Genomic DNA, 20,297 nt, shown 5'->3' with positions numbered 1-20,297 from the left:
GCGCCGTTCTGAACAGCGTTTTGTACCAGGCGATGTATGGCACAAACGGCCACCCATAGCAGAGACCTCTGTCTGTGTCGGGGTCTGGTCAATCGGGGCTCTCCTTCCTCCTCCTCCCTTCGTTCACACTGCTTTTAAATGTTTGTGCAGATTGGTGGTGTTACCTTCATGCACACATTACATGATGCAGTGTCTTTATCTGAAGCTGTGAAATAATAAGTCCACACAGCGCCTCTTCATCCTCCACCATTGCTCTCTCTCTCTCTCTCTCTCTCTCTCTCTCTCTCTCTCTCTCTCTCTCTCTCTCTCTCTCTCTCACAGTGAAGAGCAGAGGGAGGAGGGAGCGGCGCAGACCGCGTTAACGAGCGGCTGAGCACTAAGTGAGCTGAGGTCCGACAGAGACGCTGCTGCTCGAGCAGAAAAAACAAATATTGTTCTCAACGTGCTGGTATCGATCGATATCAATACTAACTTTGGTATCGATACTATCGATATTAGGATCGATCCGCCCACCACTACCGCAGAAGAAGAAGCAGCCGGAGTCCGGGCAGGACGTGTGACGCAGGCAGGGCGGAAGTGGAACAGATCGGCTATTGTTAGCGTCCTGTTAGCATCCTGCAGCTAAAAATGACTTTCAGCCGGTTATTATCTCCTGCTTCCCTCCTCCGCACAGGTAAAACACACACTTTATTTACTCCCTTTTCTCTGCACAGTCTGTTAGAGGAGTGTTTTCGTGCCGCTCGTTGCTTCGTGTTATTGTTGATGTCTGACCTTAGCTTAGCATTAGCATGCTGACTGTCGCTGCTTGAATTTAAAGTCAAAACACACTTTTTATCAACTAATGATTGGTTTTAGTCCACGTGATCTGTTACCGGAGCTGTTGATAACAGGCTGTGTTAAACTGTAAGGTAATGAATGGAGAAAGCTTTGATATGTTTCTGCATTAAATGAAAACGTTCATAAGTATTCGATTTATAACAATCTCCACCTCTGTGCACATGTACACTGAGTAATAAATAATCTATGTTGATTATCTATTAATTTCTTGTTTATCAAACCCTGTGGTGTTCTTTAGACAATGTTACTGGAGTTTAGTTCAGGTTCATAATAAGCCACCTCCATCAGTGCTGTGGGTGTGATGTTCAGTGTTTCTCTGCAGTGAATCTGGGTTTCCTCCCTGCAGTGAAGAGAATTATCACACCTCACAGTAAATAAGATCTCACAGCTGTCAGATGAATCCAGACACCAGGAACTGAAGGATGCTTGTTTCCATGTGACATGAAGGAGCAGCGACACACACACACACACACACACACACACACACACACACACACACACACACACACACACACACACACACTCTCACACTCTGATCCTACTGCAGCAGTCACTCCTTTCCTCTGAGCCTCAGCTGGAGTGTGCGGTCGGACTCGGTTCCTCTGGAGACACCAGGTCCAGGGTTCCTGACTGATGGTTCTGTTTGCTGACTCAGCAGGATCCAGGTCCGTGTTCACCAGCTCCAAACCCGACACCAGCAGACCCAACTGGCTGCGAGTGGGCCTGGCCTTCGGGGCGTCGGCCTTCCTCTGGGCTCTGGTGAGCACACACACCCGACACACACACGACACACACCTGACACACACACCCAACACACACACCTTCCCTTTTCTCTGAAGAGTGTTTAACGTCGACACTACCATGATTTCAGGTGACAACACAAAACCTTTGTTGAGTTTCGGGTGTCGTTTGACACAACGGAGCTCACAGCCGTAACAATTCCATATCAGTGTGTGCTGCTCTAACTCCTCTTCCTCCTCCTCCTCCTCGTCTTCCTCTTCCTCTTCCTCCTCCTCCTCTTCTTCCTCCTCCTCTTCCTCCTCTTCCTCCCGCAGCTCTTCAAGCAGCACAGCTCGGACGTGCGCGAGTACAAAGTGAGGAACGGCCTGGAGTGAGGAGCAGGGAGAACATGCAGCCGGCCGGGGGACGTCCTGTGGACGGAGGCGGGCAGCAGGACGTCCCTCCAGAGAGCTGTCAGTGTGTCGTATTTATTAAGAAGCGGTGTTGGATGCACGCTGGAGGATGAGTGTGAGAACTGTACTGAAAATAAAGCGTCGCTGTTTGATGAGTTCTCAGTGGATTTGTTCTGATTAGCATTAGCATTAGCATTAGCATTAGCCCCACTCAGGTTGATTTAGGTGAGCAGCAGCCTCACTTCACTCCACACTTGATTCTACTGATCCTCTGAAGACTAAACCAACACCCGAGAGCGTGAAAGGAATCAGCAGGAAGCCTGGAGACGAAGAGACAGAGCGGCGTAACGATCCTGTCTGGTCAGCCTGCTGCTGGGAGGACGGAGGATCTGTGAAGAGACACACACACTTTTATTCACACTATTTCAGAGAAGTGGAGCTTCTATTTACACAGAAATAAACAGCTGTTATTCCTGAAGTGAACGCTGGGGGGCGCACCAGCCTAACAGTCCAGAGAGCAGGACAGGCCTCAGAAGAAGATTGATCAATTATCAAATAGAAAACACTGAACACGTCTGAACTCGGGCTGGTTTTTCAGTTTTACATCTAATCTGTTGACTTTGACTGTTTGTTTAAAACTTCAGTTTGTAAATCTGAAAATCACTGATCAATAATTATAATCACTTTTATTTTGGAGGGAATAAATTACCTGGCTCTGGAGTATTAAAGAAAGCTCTCTGTTTGTGGATCAAACCGTTTATTTTACACAACTCTCTCATTCGTTCATCAATAAACTCTTTAAATCACATCCAGGCAGGTCAAAGTTTGTTGACCAAAATCAAACTGACACACACACACACACACACACACACACACTTTTCAACAAATAAAATGTTCTCTCAAACTGCAGACTGTTTTCCTCCAGAAATGAGATGAAGTGAGACTAAAGTGTTCAGAGTCACTTTCAGCCCCGGTGTCTTCATGTCTTCATCCCGGTGTCTTCATGTCTTCATCCCGGTGTCTTCATGTCTTCATCCTGGTGTCTTCATGTCTTCATCCCGGTGTCTTCATGTCTTCATCCCGGGGTTTATTCTGATCTGGTTTGTGGGGACGGAGGACTGATCCCTGGACAGAGAGCGTGGCCCTGGACTGATGAAATGCTTGAGGTTTCCAGGATGAAGAGTGAAAACTAAATCTGCTCCATGTTGGATTTGACCTTCCTCCAGTCACCGGGGTGTATGCAGGCCGATCAGTGCCACAGCCTCCAACGGCAGGAAACGCTGTACTCGTTCTTAACTCATCATGATTTTATTTTGAAAATCGTAAAGGAGAGTGTTTTTCTTTGTGCTGATTGCTGACATGGCTGAATAAATTGAATTTGTAATCAGTCTGGTCATTTAACACGTGGAAGTGAAGAGAATGATGTGAGGAGCTGAAGACATTCACTGAGAAGTGGTGTAAAGAATCAGTGTTTCACAAACTGCTCAGAAATATTTAGCATCAACTGGAAGAACAAGAAAAGATGATGGTTTGATTTTCATTTACTGAATTCTGAATTATTTGTTAAAAAAAAACATGTAAATTTAAAAACAGCCGATTGTGAAATGAATTCATAAAACAAAACTTTAAAGGTGCATTAAGGAGTTTGCACGTTTTATGCGAAACAGCGCCCCCTGCAGGCCTTGGGCGTAATGCAGCTTAGTGAAAAACTCGTGTCTGTGGCTCGCGTGCACGGAAGAGAGGAACTCCTTCCTCGCTCTTTTAGTAGCGCTCGAGTAAGATTTAAGTGTCTTCTACCTGGTGGAGTCTGTGTGGAGCTGTGGCAGTGCTAGAAGCCAGTCTGTTCTGACTTTCTGGAAGCTCCTGCTCAGTTGTTGCTCACTAAGCATCTGGCGGAGTAATGGCGGACAAAACGAAACCTAACTAAATCAGACCAGCCGGAGCGTGCATTATGTCATTCCTTTCAAAGTCTCCCTGCAACTTTCAAGTGACAATTTAGCGCTGTTAGAGGTACTTGTAATGAATATGTCAGGGCACATTGTACACATCATTAAAAATGTGTAACATATTTATGGTGGAAAATAAGTATTTTTAAGGTTGTAAAACTCCTTAATGCACCTTTTAACATCTTTATAACAAGGAACAAATAATGTAAAGTAAAGTAAAGTAAAAAAAAAAAAAACTACAGTAGGAGGTAAAATGCTTTCCTAATAATATGTTGCTTTGGCAGTTTTACTTTATTAGACTCTATTTTCAGTGCTTTTCACCAAGTGCTGTTGCAGACGTTCATCTGAACAGTTATTTATTGATGAGTTGGAGCTGTTGTAGCTGGCTGGTGTTCTGTTGCAGCTGCGTCGTTCCAGGTTCATTAATCATTAAACTGGTTCTTCTGAAACCGTCTCCGACAGAGACTTTTGGACAAACTTGAATAAATAAGGCTTGAGTGAATTAATATTTATACGTAGTTTAGGAACAACATGTTTTTTTCTTTCTTTAAATGAAATAGCTGAAGTGAATTTGAGCGCGGAGCTCTGAAAAGTAACGGATCATTCAGTCTGTTTCTAACCTTGAGTGCAGGAATGTGTCTGCATTGCTGCGGTCGGTGTGTGGCACTGAGCAGCCGTCATACCGCCTGCGCATTGCGCAACAGAGGGAGGAGTGCTGTTCCCGCTGTTCCTCCCCCTCCCCCGCTCCTCCCCCCTCCGCTCCTCCCCTCCGGAACGTGTCCCTGTTCAGCACCACTCATCCAGCCTCCGGAGCAGAAGCGGCTGCAGCCTCCTGGACGTCCCGGACAGCAGCGATGTTTTCCTGCAGAGCGGCCTGGCGGAGGTGTGGGCCCGTGGCGCGGACAGCGGCCCAGAGGCTGCCCCGGGACGGTGAGTGGCGGGCCGGGCGCGACGAGCACCCGGAGCCGGGGATCGGGCTGCGGCCTCCGGAGGCAGAGAACACCGTGTCCTCACGCGCATCCTCCACGCTGTGTGTGTGTGTGTGTGTGTGTGTGTGTGTGTGTGTGTGTGTGTGTGTGTGTGTGTGTGTGTGTGTGTGTCCTCCACTCAGGAGTCAGAGCTGAGTGTGAGGATCTTCTCCTCTTCCTCTACCTGCAGTGTGGGGCTCAGGTGTGTGTGTGTGTGTGTGTACGTGTGTGTTTGTGTGCGTATGTGTGCTGACATGTGGAAGTGACCTTCATCTGTGTGTGCTTCAAACATGGAGGCCACCTCAGTCACGTGGTGCGCGTGTGACGAAGCCTCAATGTAAAGAGAGAACACACACACACACACACACACACAGAGTACATGTCAGCGCTGCTGCTTGTTTAACCCCCACTATCTCTCTCTCTCTCAAACACACACACACACACACACTCACAGAAGCATGGGACAACCTGCTCTCGTATCTTAAGTGACTAAAATAGCAGAAACACTTTATGATCAGCATTAAAGTTTTATTGTTCTTTATTTGTATCAAACCTTCAGATGTTTATTTGCGTATTGAGTGGCGGTGGCGGTGCGGTGCTCTCCATCACTGTGGTCTGGGTGGAGCAGCTGCTCCTGGTGCTGGAAGGTGTGGAGCTCCTCCTGGTTTGATTCCTGTGCCGTCAGCGAGTTCCCTTCCTGGCCGCTGGGTGTTCGAGGGTGGCCCTCTGCCTCCTCCGGTCCTGATGAGGCGGTCTTGGTCCCGGGTGGAGCAGCTGCTCCTGGGGGGTTGGCTCCTGGGTTTCTGTCCGGGGGGCAGCAGGCTTGGCTCAGAGGTCTGCTGGCAGCGGGACTCGCTCGATCGGTCCGGTGTGTCAACACGCAGAGCCTCAGACGTGACGGCCGTCCAGTCATTGACCCGATCGGTGGTGAAGCGCCCGGCACCGGCGTGACGTTGACCCGGAACCAAACAGCCGTCAGTAGAACCTGGGAGTGGCGCCGGGAGCGCTGGAGATGAGGGAACCTAAAAACAGCTTCCTGCTATTCCCGGACCGCTGCCGGAGCGCCGGCCCGGAACCTGAACGTGACCTTCAGGGCCCTGGCCTCCTCTCAGGACTGCTGGAACCCTCAAGGACGCACTTTGACCCCGGCCGCCCTGCAGCGACCCTGGACCCTGAACCCTGAACCCTGAACCCGGCCCTCTGAGCCGCTCCCCGGACCAGAGTAATGCGGTGACCTCCTGACCCCTGGACCCTCCGGCAGCCGTGGGAGCTGACCCCGCTGCTCCTCCCGTCCCGCTGAGCCGATTAGCCGGTATAAATAACTGGCTTGAGGAGGCGGACGCTCTGGATTAGCTCCTGAGACCATGAGCCGCGTAACGCCGTCCACACAGGACGCCGCGGCGCGGGGGCCGGCGCCACCGCGGCGTCGAAACGTTAAACGAATACTTCACCCAGAAAACGATTTGGCCTCATTTTCCACTCACCCTCATGCTGAACAACACTCTGGAGCACTGTTTGATGTCTCAAATGCAGCCGGAGGTCTGGGGGGATTTTCATTGTCAACAAACTTCCATATAACAGGGTATAACAGGGACCGATAGAGCCCGAAAGGAACAGGTCCATAAAGTCCACAAAACCTGCCTGTTCTCCTTCACCCTGCTCGTCTGCTGTAATCCAAGTGTCCTGAGCAGGTAACGTCCATAATTAATTCTTAACGAGGTCATTTAGTACATTTTTAGAGCCTCAACAGTGCTCTCTCTACTTCCCCAGTGCACGTCAACACGCGCTCCCTGAACTATGGAAGCCGCGGCAGACCAAGCCAGACGCTTGGCGCTTTCAGCGACTACTCTTCTAAATTGCAAGCGTAGAAGAAGTAGTTCCGTCTGATGTTGCAAAAGGAAGCAGAATGCCCACAGACCTCTGCTCTGAGAGGGGATCCTGCCTCTCTACACTCAGAATTCTCTCTTGACTCACTGTCTTCGTCTCCCCACCTTTCTTTTCATCCCTGTTAAAATGTCTTCATGTTGTCTCAGGGTTTGTTTACTGGCTTCACATCACAGCTCGTTGCAAAAAAAAAACTTACAGTAGAGCTGCACACCCTGACAGTGAGAGCGCCACTGCCAACTACTGGAGAGGATGTGCAATTACACTTTATTTTAGTACAGCGGAAAAAAAAGCATGTTCCCCACGGTCACACGTGCCCCCCCGGGCATCACACTGCGCCCCCCCAGGGGGGCGCGCCCCACAGTTTGAGAACCACTGCTGTAGAGTATACATGTGAGGATGCCAGGGAGGGTTTTCTCTGCAGCAGCCGGACTTGTTCTAAAAGAAGGCGGAGTCCTCATCAGGCCTGACCACGCAGCCTCCACCGTGTCCACACATGTCCACACGTGTCCACACGTGTCCCCCTGCAGGACAGACACCAGTGAGACGCTCCGTATGAAGCTGAGGAGGGAAAGCTCTCCCTGGAGCTGCAGACATTTCTACAGAAGGAAAACATGAAATAGGTTCAGAACTCTGGGGTCCAGGTGTTCTGTCCTCCAGGAGACAGGACCGCTGCAGAACACACACACTCCGCAGTTTCACAACAAATTACACATTAATTTGACTCATTTAAGCACTGCTGTCATTCTAACCCTCCCACACAGTCCAGATTAAATCTACAGCATAAAGCGTGTGAAATCGCCCTGAGCTCCCAGCAGTCAGTGCTGGTGACCCACATGCTGTCTGGATCATCAGGACCCCACCATGGCCGAGGGCCGCTGCTTGACCCAGTCTGTCCCCACAGCAGCTGTGGCTCCAGACGCTTCCAGTCCAGATTACAGACCAGCTTCAGACCAGTTGACTGAGGAGGATCAGGACTGACTGGAGCCGCGTCCCTCAGCCCGTGTCCTCCACACCGCCGCCGCCGCCGCCCGCCTGATTCCTGGAAACCTAAATCTCCAAATCCAATCAGGGCGTCCCTCCTCCTCCCCCCACACCTCATTCTCCCAGCATTCCATTCACCCTGCTGCCAGCAGGACAGAATTCACCGAATCAAGGAAAACCTAGAGGGTGTGTCCAACATGCGGCGTGCGGTCCAGACGCAGGCCGCCCGCTGACCCTGTCCTCTCTCTGCAGCCGTGCAGCGGCGGCCCATGTCCTCGGTTCCCGGGGGGTCCGGAGAGAACATCCTGTACACGGTGCTGTGCAGCGCCGCCGCCGTGGCGTCCGTCTCATACGTAAGTCCCGTCGGGAGAGGTTTCCCATGATGCAGTGCGGTGGTGAACCTGAGTCCTCCTGTCTGTCCCCGCAGGCGTACAGCACCGTGACCTCGGACAACGAACGCTTCAACGAGCGCATTGAGCAGATCAAGGCCAGACCCAAGACGGAGTGGGTGCCCAAACCGTGGCCCCCCAAGAGTAAGTCTGTCTGAGAGCAGACGGCGGCGTTAAGAGCGGTCAATAAGCTGTTAAGGTGACCGAAATCTGAGAACTAGAGCCAAACCACTGTAAAGAAGTGAAAAGAGCTAAAAATGACTGAGGAGTGTGTGGAGAGTCAGACGGCTGCTGAAGTGAAACGGTTAGAGACGAGGTCAGAGGGAAGACGAGTCCAGGGAGTGTTCGTCATGGAGCAGTCTTATTTTGAAGGAGCAGACGAGTTTCCTTTCATTGAAAATGATCTTTAAAAGGTTTATCACGCTGAGGTGATGTGTGTGTGTGTGTAACTCCCTGTGTGTGTGTGTGTCTCTGCAGGTCAGGATGAAGAGGAGGGTGAGTACAGCTGGTCCTTCATCGGTGCCTGTGTGACACGCATGAGGTGTGTGTGTGTGTGTGTGTGTGTGTGTGTGTGTGTGTGTGTGTGTGTGTGTGTGTGTGTGTGTGTGTGTGTGTGTGTGTGTGTGTGTGTGTGTGTGTGTGTGTGTGTGTGTGTGTGTGTGTGTGTGTGTGTGTGTGTGTGTGTGTGTGTGTGTGTGTGTGTGTGTGTGTGTGTGTACAGACCTCAGGCAGAGCTGTAGAGACGTCAGGCCCAGGAAGCTTCCTCTGACTATCAGCAGTAAAGAAACACCACCTGACCTGCAGCACATCTGGACTCTCAACATCTGGAATGCTTTAAACCTCAACCTGGTGCCTGGAGTTCAGAGTGCCAGAGTGTGTGTTCAGACCCCAGAGTGTGTGTTCAGACTCCAGAGTGTGTGTTCAGACTCCAGAGTGTGTGTTCAGACTCCAGAGTGTGTGTTCAGACCCCAGAGTGTGTGTTCAGACTCCAGAGTGTGTGTTCAGACTCCAGAGTGTGTGTTCAGACTCCAGAGTGTGTGTTCAGACCCCAGAGTGTGTGTTCAGACTCCAGAGTGTGTGTTCAGACCCCAGAGTGTGTGTTCAGACTCCAGAGTGTGTGTTCAGACCCCAGAGTGTGTGTTCAGACTCCAGAGTGTGTGTTCAGACCCCAGAGTGTGTGTTCAGACCCCAGAGTGTGTGTTCAGACCCCAGAGTGTGTGTTCAGACCCCAGAGTGTGTGTTCAGACTCCAGAGTGTGTGTTCAGACTCCAGAGTGTGTGTTCAGACTCCAGAGTGTGTGTTCAGACTCCAGAGTGTGTGTTCAGACTCCAGAGTGTGTGTTCAGACTCCAGAGTGTGTGTTCAGACTCCAGAGTGTGTGTTCAGACTCCAGAGTGTGTGTTCAGACTCCAGAGTGTGTAGGTCTACATGGTGCTTTATTTTGAAAGAAAGGGGAAGCTATTCTTTAGTGTTCATTTGATTCCTAACTGAGAGTCTGAAGAGAAATCAGTCCAACAGGAAACTGCGGTATTCCTCCTCCTCCTCCTCCTCCTCTTCCTCACTGTGCTCCTCTTCCTCCTCCTCCTCCTCCTCCCTCCAGCTGCTGTGTTAGCTGGTCTTGCCATCATGTGGGTCTGGGCTGGTCCTCGTCTCTCACCGAGCCTCGTCATCATTGATGTGCAGAATAAACATGAGACTCTAAAGTCATTTTAAGTTTTTATTTTTTAATGACATTTGTCTTTTGGCCTCTTTTGAAGTGAATTCTTACTGTGTAAATCCTATATTGAATGTTTGTTATATGGCTTAATATCCTCAGAGTCTCCAGTGAATTAAATTTAATCCAACATAAAGCTGAACGCTCCGGTCTGTCAGAAGGACCCGATCCTGGTGTATCTGTCAGATATCTGTAAGCTCTTCACTGTTAAACGTCATGGGTGAAGATGTGTCAGAGGAACGGCGTCCAGGTTACGGAGGAGGCGGAGCTGTGAGCTGCGGCAGACGTAGTGATGGTGGTGAGATGATGGCGTGATGGCAGCGCTCCTGTCCTCTAACTCTCTTGTGTCTTTACTCTTTCAGTGTAATGCTAAAGCTAAGGTCCTCTGTGGCCGCATGGATATTCGTCCCAGCACGGGAACAGGAACACAAACCCCCCACCTCACCTTCCTCCTTTCCTCCTCTTCCTCTACCGCCTCTCGGCCGACTTACCGTGAAGAGCTGCGTTTCGCTGTCTGGGACTAAACGTTAATTTAACTCACCAAGAGGACAAACGGACTTGACTCACCCCCTGATCTGGACACTTTATTGTTGTTTAATGGACTCTGTCGCCAACCTGTCACTAACCTGCTGAATGTACCCAGTATGAGACGGCGGCACGCTGTGAGCGAGAACGTCCTCCAGAGACCCGTCCACCAGTCCACATCAGTCTGATTCAAAATGAGGGACAGGACGACTGAAGTCCGGTCCGTACAGCACGAAGCAGCTGAGTGTGATCACAGCTCTGATCTGAAATCATCCTAAATGTTACCAAATCCAAACAGAGCCTCCTCTTCACTCAAACATCGTAACCAGAGCGCGAAGAGGTCCTCGCTTAGCTCCCTGGTTTTTCCACTGGTCTTAAACTGTGTTCTTTTGTTTTTTCTGTGTGTAAAAAGCTTCAACTGTGTTCACGTCTTACCAGACGTATGAGTTAGCCGCTAGCTAGCAGCGGCTGTTAGGTAACCTACAAACACACACAGCGCCATTCATTTAAAGAGAACAGAGTAATAGAGTTACCTGGTTGAAATTGTAGGAATAAAACACGCTTGGTTATTTATCTTTACACTGCTGTTTACCTTAAAACATCATGGTGCTTATGGAAAAAACAACTACCTCCAGAAATAATCTTCCTTGTCTGATTAGTTGAATCAAACCGATGCCTTAGTAGTGAAGATGAGAATACTGAACAGCTGAAACTTTGGAAAAAGGCAACGATAGAGCAGTGAAGACAATGAAAATATGCTGTAAATTTGTTTAAAAAAAAAAAGTCTGAATGGGTAATGAAAAATACTGGATATCACATAATGTTTTCATGAATATTAAGAGAGTGAAGCTTTGCAGCAGCGTTCCTGTTTTCCTGTTTCCAGCCAGTCTCCTGGCTCCAGAGGAGTTCTGTTGAGCCTCCGTGGACCCTCAGGCCTCTGTGGTCTCCTCAGCAGGAGGCGGTTCTCGCTCGCAGTAGTGCTGCAGGGGGGTCTGGGGTCCGGCTGGGATCCGGGCCCCTCTCATGGTTTGATATGTGGAACCAATGGTGGAGGTTACAGATTAAAGACGCACAGCCCACCCTGTCGGCCTCACTGTCAGTCCAACATAAGAATAACTCTTGTTAATTGGATGGTAAGAACCAAGATTCAATTCACCCACTCTACCCTGCACCCCCTCCCCTCCCCCCTCCCCTCCCCCCCGCCCCTCCTGTGTGTGTGCGTGTGTGTGCATGCAGTGTGTGTGTCGCAAAGTGCCGCTTGTAGGGTTTGGAGTGGCGTGTCTATCAGGCCCCGTTCTCACGACAACAAAGACGAGTGAAAACAACAAACGGTGTGGTTTGATTACAGAGACGAACAGCACCACCTGGTGGAACGTCAGCTGAGGGACGTAGTCTCACAAGAAGCGTTGTGTGATCGAGCTAGCGCTGCACGATTTGGACAAAAAACCTAATTGCGATTTTTCTGACCAGTAATGCGAATGCGATTCGATTTGCGATTTTCACATTTTATTCTTTCAAATGCAGAAAACAGCTAAAATTATGGTCGAAAAAAATTCTTGTTACTTTTCCATGGTCTAGCTGACACATAAAATAACCGAATGTAAACTAACCTGACGAAGCTTCAGGCAGCGGCAGCGAGACGCCACCGGGCTGTCTGCAGCACGGAAAAAAAAAACAGAGCGTTGTTTTAATGAAATAACAAAATAATCAAAACCCAGGGCTGTCCAAACTGTAATTCAATACTGGTCTTGCTTGCATGGTTCACAGAACATTACTTAGACAACAGTTTTCAATGTGAAATAAATGGAAATTCAAAACCAGAACCGCAAATAGGCACCACTGTGAAACCAACTTCAACTCGCAAAAAAAAACCTCACCAGCCTCTACAGATAAAGGGTAAAAAAAAAAAATCAATCCTTATTGCTGTAATATTCTTAGATCACACTCAGTTCAGTCATCCTGCTCTGGGTCCATGTTTTCATGGAGAGAGAGAGAGCATCACATGCTGGATGAAGGCTGAGCTGTGGGGCGATCGGGGGAGAGAGAGAATAACCTACGACGTGTCGACGTTTCTGTAACGTGTAGCGGCGAGTCTTCAGGTGTTGGTACATTATTACACGTGTTTCCTCTGATCTGGCTGCTGCACGGCGACACCATCTACACCTGGCTCCACGTCGTTTCTTTCAAACCCAGAGTCCAAACAGCTGAGCTCCAGTTCCTTCTGATACCAGCGGCTCCGCCCCTCTCCTGCTGTCATCTCAGACATTTTCACACCGTGAACGAGTCACACTGAAAACTTTGTGCTCCTCACGACACCGCAGAGCACTGCAGGGTTTGTTGTTAGCAACCTGACGCTAGCTAGCTGCAGCGGTGCAGTGCAGACATACTGCTTCCTGATGTCATTTCTGATTGGCCGGTGGCCCGGAACGCTAGGCTCGAACGTTTTGATTGGCGGATAGGTCTGTCACTCAAATGCCTCGATAAACCTCAGCCCTGTGCGGTTCGGTTACCGCAGGAGTTAAAACCTCAATTTGGATGCGGTGTCGGTTAATCGTGCAGCCCTAGATCGAGCCTGAGTTGTTTTTCAGATCAGCCTGTTAAGTTGCTGAAAAGTGCAACAAAAACTGGAAAGTATCCTGTGGAGCTGGATTCCCATCCAACACCAGCCACACACACTACGAGACCAGCCACACACACTACGAGACCAGCCACACACACTACGACACCAGCCAGCCACACACACTACGACACCAGCCACACACACACACACTACAACACCAGCCACACACACTACGAGACCAGCCACACACACACACTACAACACCAGCCACACACACTACGAGACCAGCCAGCCACACACACGACGACACCAGCCAGCCACACACACTACGAGACCAGCCACACTCCAGCATCAACCAGACCCTTCAGGGTCAGAGCCTTCAAGGTCAGGACAGGAGACTCTCCTGGGTAAGAGCCTCAAGGGTCAGGACAGAGAAACCCTTCAGGGTCACAGCCTCCAGGGTCACTACAACAGACCCTCTAGGGTCAGAGCCTCCAGGGTCAGGACAGGAGACCCTTCAGGGTCAGAGCCTCCAGGGTCAGGACAGGAGACTGTGATACGGTGAGCCTTTGGATGGGAACCCAGCCAGCGTCTGAATAAGAAAACTTTCCCAGAGTTTTACATCACTCCAACCTGAAGCCAGAGCCTGTCAGTGGAACGCTGGTGTGTGTATTCACACTGCATCTGGTGCTGTGTTCCAGGTGGAGAGGAGGAGGAGGCGGCGGCCGAGGCTGCAGAGGAGGAAGAGGCAGCTGGAGGTGAGGCCGAGGCTGAGGCCGAGGCCGGGGAAGAAGCGCCCGCCGCTGCTGAACCAGAGACCGTAGTGGAGGAGGCGGCCGAGGCGGTCGCAGAAGTGGCTGAGGTGGTGGAGGCGGCCGCCGAGGCTGTGGCTGAGGCAGCGCAGGAGGTGGAGGCGGTGGCGGAGGAGGTGGCCAAAGTGGCCGAAGCCGTGGAGGAGGCCGCCGAGGCGGTGGCAGAGCCTGCTGCCGTCGCCGCCGCGGAGGAGGCCGCGGTCGCCGAGCCTGCACCTGTAGAAGAAGCCGCCGAGGTGGTCGCCGAGCCTGCAGCCACGGAGGAGCCAGAAAACAACGGTACGACTCCTTCAGCTGAGGAGGAGGCAGCTGCCTCTGAAGCCTGAGGTTCCACACTTTCACAGCAGGGACACACACACACACATGCACACACACATTGACTGTCTGTTGGTGGCGGGTCTCCGGGCCTCGCAGCACTGGGAACACTGGGTTTAGAACCACTCGAGGCTAGCTGCTTCTCCTCAGGTGCCTGAGTTCACCTCTTATTTAACATTCTCCTCTTTGTGTATATTTGCTCTCGTATTTATTGGAGTGGGTATCGGAGGGCAGCAGCGCTGTGCAGCATGTCCAGACGGCTGCATGTGTCCAGGCTGTTAGCGCCCCTCATGCTGCTGGCCTCCAGCCTCTTCTAGACGTCAGGCGGGTCTTTGTGCGACGCTCATTCGCAGTTATGGGTGAAATAAATATGATCTCTGTTAACATTGCTGACGTGGCCGCCACAGGCCAGGATCAGGTCCTCCAGTGACACCAGCTAGAGAACCAGCAGGAACTCGTACTGTCGTACCTTCTCTGGTTTTGTAGGCCCTTTGTGCTGTTTGGTGAGACTTTCCAGAATGTTGTATTTCTTTTAACAGAATGAAATGTAATGATGTTCTGCCTTGCCAAGTGTCCCCGATCAGGTTTCCCTTCACACTGTCATTAAGGTGTTTGTGGCTGAGAGACTGTGTACAAACTGTGTAACTGCTGCAGTGTGTTTCTGTTCCTTTAAATGTAATGTAACCGACCGGAAAGTCAGGAAAACACAATCATGAGTTCAAATAATTCATCCCCTCTGTGATCATGATTTTATTTAGCTAATAACTGGATAATGAGCACTGTGAACCATTTGCGCTAATCCATTGAGCCATTACAATAAAGGTTTTGTCAAACTGGAAAGGTTTACTGCCGTCTTTAATTTGTCTCAATTGGTCTTCTTACACGATTCGCCACATTTCCAGCCGTTCAGTGCCATCTAAAATATTCAGTTGTCGATACACATCATGATCATTTAGCTCTGCGGCCCCAGTTCAAAGGTACCTAATAGATCTATGTAATACCACTCCCATGCTCTAGCTGGCAGTATCCGTTTAAAGCAGCTTCCAGTCCAAAGTTAGACATGAATCCTGGGTGCCTTTACTCCTGTTCTGAGGACTTCAGAGTTCCAGGCCTCTGGTCTTGTTAACTTGCCGACTGCTAACTCTTCCTTTAACTCTTTTGGTCTTCTAACTTTACACTACTTAAAAATAATAATCTGTTAAAAATCGTTTTGAAGGTTTTCCTGTAACTCTCCTCGTTTCGCTTCTTCCATTTAACTTTGCTCTGTCACTTTTGTATTTCTGGAGACATTTCCTTAAAGGTGCATTAAGGAGTTTGCAGGTTTTATGCGAAACAGCGCCCCCTGCAGGCCTTGGGCATAATGCAGCTTAGTGAAAAACTCGTCCCTGTGGCTCGCGTGCACAGAAGAGAGGAACTCCTTCCTCGCTCTTTTAGAAGTGCTCGAGTAAGATTTCAGTGTCTTCTCCCTGGTGGAGTCTGTGTGGAGCTGCAGTGCTAGAAGCCAGTCTGTTCTGACTTTCTGGAAGATCCTGCTCAGTTGTTGCTCACTAAGCATCTGGCAGAGTAATGGCGAACAAAATGAAACCTAACTAAATCAGGCCAGCTGGAGCGTGCATTATGTCATTCCTTTCAAATTCTCCCCAAAAAAATTCTGGTGCTCGACCGGCACTGTGACTTTCAAGTGACAATTTAGCGCTGTTAGAGGTACTGGTAATGAATATGTCAGGGCACATTGTACACATCATTAAAAATGTGTAACATATTTATGGTGGAAAATAAGTATTTTTAAAGTTGAGTAACTCCTCAATGCACCTTTAAACAGAGCTGAATTGGGGTTTTTTTCATGTTCTGTTACCAATCCGGTGCCATCAAACAGCACTGGTTGGTATTAATCTAATGTAAAAAGCAGACACCACTGATTCTCTGTAAAGGACACCAGCTGCGTTTACATGAACATAGATGGTTTGACACCAAGAAAAATTCTTCATGTGGACTCATCTCAGGGTCCATTCAGAAAGGACATCAGGTAGTTTATCTTCATTACAGTCAGTTTTTACATGGGTTGCTTTCTGATATGTAGCTGTTGAACACTGCCCCCCCCCCTCCTTTCAAAATGTACAGTAACTTAGTTTAGACCCTTTAAAATCTAAAGTCAATAAAAACCAAACACTGGCCAGCTTCAAGTGGGATTTGATTGAACTTATTATGTGGATCACAGGGTTCTCTTCAGTGTTCACACACCTTCACATAAACCAAACCACACACCGGCAGACTGACACATTTCACTGGCCTCCTCTCACTCATGGGTTAAATACTGCACCTGCATGTGATCACAGTCCACCAGATAGGTTGGCCTCATCTGTGAGGAGAAGGGCTCCACAAACGCACCTCCTCTTTTGAGCTAAGCATAGGAACAAGAACTGAGCGTCAGTGACGAGTGGCTGGCTGGCTTTTTGTGTTGCAGTGGTGCTGGCGGCTGCTTCTACTGAACTGAAGATAGCTGAAGCTGTCCAAGAAGAGCTTCCTGTTCCTGCAGAAGCAAAACCTGAAGAAGAAACCGCACCTGCGTTATCCCTAGAGGAGACACCTGCACCGGCAGAGGTCGCACCAGCGGTTGAAGAAGCTCCTGCACCAGCAGAGGTCGCACCAGCGGTTGAAGAAGCTCCTGCACCAGCAGAGGTCGCACCAGCGGTTGAAGAAGCTCCTGCACCGGCAGAGGTCGCACCAGTGGTTGAAGAAGCTCCTGCACCGGCAGAGGTTGCACCAGTGGTTGAAGAAGCTCCTGCACCGGCAGAGGTTGCACCAGTGGTTGAAGAAGCTCCTGCACCGGCAGAGGTTGCACCAGTGGTTGAAGAAGCTCCTGCACCAGCAGAGGTTGCAGCCGTTGAACCTGAAGTTACTTCAGCTTTAGCCGAAGAGCCAGTCGCTGCAGAAGTGGTGGAAGAGGTTGCAGCAGCTCCAGAAGTCGTCGTCCCTGTTGTGGAAGAAACGGTTGCCGCACCTGCAGAGACCAAGGCAGAAGATCCCAAGAGAGAGTACATTGTGGTTGTTCTGGAAGGCGCTCCTCAAGGAGAAGCCAGACCCAAAGTGCTGGGCGTGGGGCCCATGACTGGTCGACTGATCCCAGCTCCAGACGAAGACGACATCCCTGCCTCTCAGGTACTGTACCGGTTTTCAGACTGATCTGAAGATGATCTAAGAGTCCAGTCAGGCCAAACTCTAGCTTTAATATATTTTTAAATCTGCTGAAGAACACTTTGACAGAATTGTGGTAGAAACTGGACAAGCAAGAAGATGATTCCTGGCTCTAACGTGGTTTTTCAAACTCTGCTACTCAGGGTAAACGACGTCTTCTTAGGATGCAAATGCAGTAGTTTCTCCAAAGGTACTGAACCTTTATTTTTCCACCGAGGTTGAACAAGCTGATGGCGTCATGCATGAATCTCACTTCTGTTCAGTTCCCGTCAGATTACTGGCTCTTGGAGTTTGACTAAAGATGAAGAAACAAGTCTTTATTGTTCCGTATCACTGATGTCTCCATCGTTTTTTCCTCACACAGTAAAGAACTCCTGAATGACGAAGAAGAGGATGTGCCTTTCTCCAGCACCTTTCTGTCTCCGTTCACCCTGAAACACCAGGGTCATCCAGTAGTGTTCAAATACAGACGACAGTTGAAGATCCACACCTATCCAGATGGTTTTCCTCCCCAAATGGTTCTTTCAGGATCTGAGATGTAGTCTGGACTAAACTGAGCCTTTCACTCCACCTGGTTATCCTCACTGTTACACTTCACTGCCTCAGAAATCAGTTCAGTGCGTTCTCCGCGACCGCCCAGCCTCCAGTGTTACCTCTTCAGCCAGGGGTTGTTTCCAGTCCTCAGCGTTCTTCACAGTACCCCACCTCAGGTTTGTGTGTTCCTCTGCTTCTCCTGTCGAGTTAGATCTTGTTTTGTGAAGAACCCGGAGTGAAGGCAGCCCCCGGTAGCTACCTCAGTTTACCTCATGTCTCCAGTCTTCTCACCACAGACCTTCTAAACGCTGTCACTGAGTTCTACATGGAGTCAACTTCTAACTAAACCATCAGAGTGACTGGTCACACCAATGAGCACAGGTCTTTTCAGAGGTTCACACCGCTCCTGAACACCAGGGGGCAGTGGTGAGTCGCTGTAGTGTCTAGCCTGCCTTTAGTCCGACTGTTGTTAGTAGTTCTTAAAATCTCTAGGCACTGTTGTGTTTATTATTCAGTGTCTGTGATGGAAAATGAACTTTTCTTTGTTTCTTTCTGAGCTGAAAACAGGCTAAATGCTAAAAATGACTCATCACACCACCATGTGGTAGGAAATGGTATTACAAGATGAGACAGAGGAGCTGGTTGGTTAACTTGCTTTGAAATGACAATGTTTTTTATTAGATTCTTGTCAAGGCTTTAAAAACTTATTCCAAACGGTCGGTTCTGCAGTGAGAAATGAGCAGTGTGGGCAGAACTACAGCTGACCTGAGAGATTTGTACTTTTGGGAGTCATTCTTTTCTTTTAATTCTGTCATTACCTTTTTGACCTCTTCTGTAGTCTTTCTGCTAGTTGTACACACTAATAAAATTCTACTGAATGTGCAAAAACACACGGGACTGATGGGAAAGAAGGGAACCCAGGTCAAGGTCAAGATGATTAGCTTTTTCCTGCAGTTATTAATTGTCCAGTTTTTGAAAATGTACATTTTTGTGTCGTTTCATTGGGTAGAAAATGAGTTTGCAGCACTTTGTTCCTTCACTCTTTCTCCTGCTCGGATGTGTCATTTGAAAAGGTGCAGCAAGTGCAAACCGACAGGACGACGACGCTTCAGCGTGGCGTGAAGTGTGTGTGAGTGTGTTTGGGAGGAGTTGTGGGATGTCTGAAGAAAAGCGTGCGGCATGAAATGCTTGGATGGCTCTCTTCCTTTAGTTCACTCCTGTAGTTGACAGTCGATGTGGAATCAGGCCTGGATCACTGAGGACCGACGTGTGTGTGTGTGTGTGTGTGTGTGTCCATGATTTGAACGGGAAGAGGCGCCACCTCCTCGGTGCTCGCAGGCCGGTTTCTGTTAGGATGCAAGCGTTTGGACACAATCTGTGATATGATACCATGTTTCTTGTTTTTCAAAATAAAGAGGGATTCAAACTACAACTGATCATTTTCTTCATTATTCAGAGCAGCAACCTTGTAGGAAGATATTGACTCAAATGTCCATGTGAGCTGTCATTTTCCTGTTCTCAGTGGGACTGGCCCCTGAGAGAAGGTGAGTTTTTACACAGTCGAAGCTCCAACAGGCTGCTGAACCATGAACTATCTCAGTGTTTTGATGAGAGCTGAAATGTCCGATGTCTGGACATCAGCTCTCACATCACAAGTTAATTTAGTGCCTTCCCTTTTTGAATAGAAATAGCTTGTTTCTGCTGAGTATCACAAAGAAAGCAATGTAGGCTGTACACAAAGCGACTCTTTCTAAAAACAACCACCTTAAAATGAACGAATTCACTTCAATCTGAAATCCCCCACCGTGTGCACAGAAACTGTCTGGTGGGAAATAAATCTAAAGAAAATGTTCAATGATTCGTAGCTAAAAATGGTTAGGAATAGAAAAACTGTATCCTTTTTCAAACAAGATACTGGAGGATTCCTCTTCATTCTTATTTGACTTGTTTGATTGATGGATCTGAAGCACGATGCAGCGACATTTACAACTCAAAGATTTTAAAGACTTTTGAACATGTAAAACATATTTAACCTTTCACATGAAGATAACAGCATCTAGATTTGTCTAAATATTGAGGAATACTTTAGTTGCACAGGTGACTTTTAGAGCAGATATTTTATTACAGTACTGTTTCAGCTATTTGGAGTATTTAAACTGATTTTAAACATCACTGCTTCCATATGTCAGACAGACGTGTACAGACAGAGCGGGTGGTGACTGACAGCTCCACGTGAAGTGATCGACCTGAGAACAATGCTGGAAACTCAGAGCAGCTGCAGGAATGACATGTCAGCATGTGATGAACACGCCAGGTGAAAGGTTCACCCCAAGCTCAAGTAGAAGGGTCTCTCTGAACAACCACCCTGAAATAATAAATAAAGATAAAATAAAATAATAAATAATAAAATAAAATGAAGAAAAACATTTGCATTTATCAGAGTGGGCTGCTGGAGACCCAGTGGTTTATTGATCAGGGTTCACCACACAATAACAGACTGAG

General features: G+C 48.9%; 2 protein-coding genes across 5 annotated transcripts; both read left to right on the top strand.

Moving 5' to 3' along the window:
- Nucleotides 1–344: 344 nt before the first annotated feature.
- Nucleotides 345–2,128, top strand: LOC115398669 (NADH dehydrogenase [ubiquinone] 1 subunit C1, mitochondrial-like). 2 transcript variants are annotated; one of them, XM_030105570.1, is made up of 3 exons: nt 345–673; nt 1,493–1,596; nt 1,893–2,128. In XM_030105570.1, exons 1-3 carry the CDS (start codon nt 628–630, stop codon nt 1,950–1,952), a joined length of 210 nt encoding a protein of 69 aa, XP_029961430.1. In that variant the 5' UTR covers nt 345–627; the 3' UTR covers nt 1,953–2,128. The 2 variants fall into 2 exon arrangements, with proteins under 2 accessions (XP_029961430.1, XP_029961438.1); XM_030105578.1 differs by having other exon boundaries at nt 353–673; nt 1,496–1,596.
- Nucleotides 2,129–4,676: 2,548 nt separating this feature from the next.
- On the top strand, nt 4,677–19,209 carry mgarpa (mitochondria localized glutamic acid rich protein a). 3 transcript variants are annotated; one of them, XM_030105539.1, is made up of 8 exons: nt 4,677–4,846; nt 8,005–8,105; nt 8,180–8,285; nt 8,619–8,636; nt 13,641–14,030; nt 16,531–17,225; nt 17,405–17,451; nt 17,626–19,209. In XM_030105539.1, the coding sequence occupies exons 1-7, from the start codon at nt 4,771–4,773 to the stop codon at nt 17,438–17,440; spliced, it is 1,422 nt and encodes a 473-aa protein (XP_029961399.1). In that variant the 5' UTR covers nt 4,677–4,770; the 3' UTR covers nt 17,441–17,451; nt 17,626–19,209. The 3 variants fall into 3 exon arrangements, with proteins under 3 accessions (XP_029961399.1, XP_029961408.1, XP_029961418.1); XM_030105548.1 differs by lacking the exon at nt 17,405–17,451; XM_030105558.1 differs by lacking the exons at nt 13,641–14,030; nt 16,531–17,225; nt 17,405–17,451; nt 17,626–19,209 and adding an exon at nt 10,217–12,046.
- Nucleotides 19,210–20,297: the final 1,088 nt, after the last annotated feature.

Source organism: Salarias fasciatus, chromosome 2, assembly GCF_902148845.1.
Source record: "Salarias fasciatus chromosome 2, fSalaFa1.1, whole genome shotgun sequence".
Taxonomy (NCBI): Eukaryota; Metazoa; Chordata; class Actinopteri; order Blenniiformes; family Blenniidae; genus Salarias; species Salarias fasciatus.
This window is presented reverse-complemented; position numbering and strand designations above follow the sequence as displayed.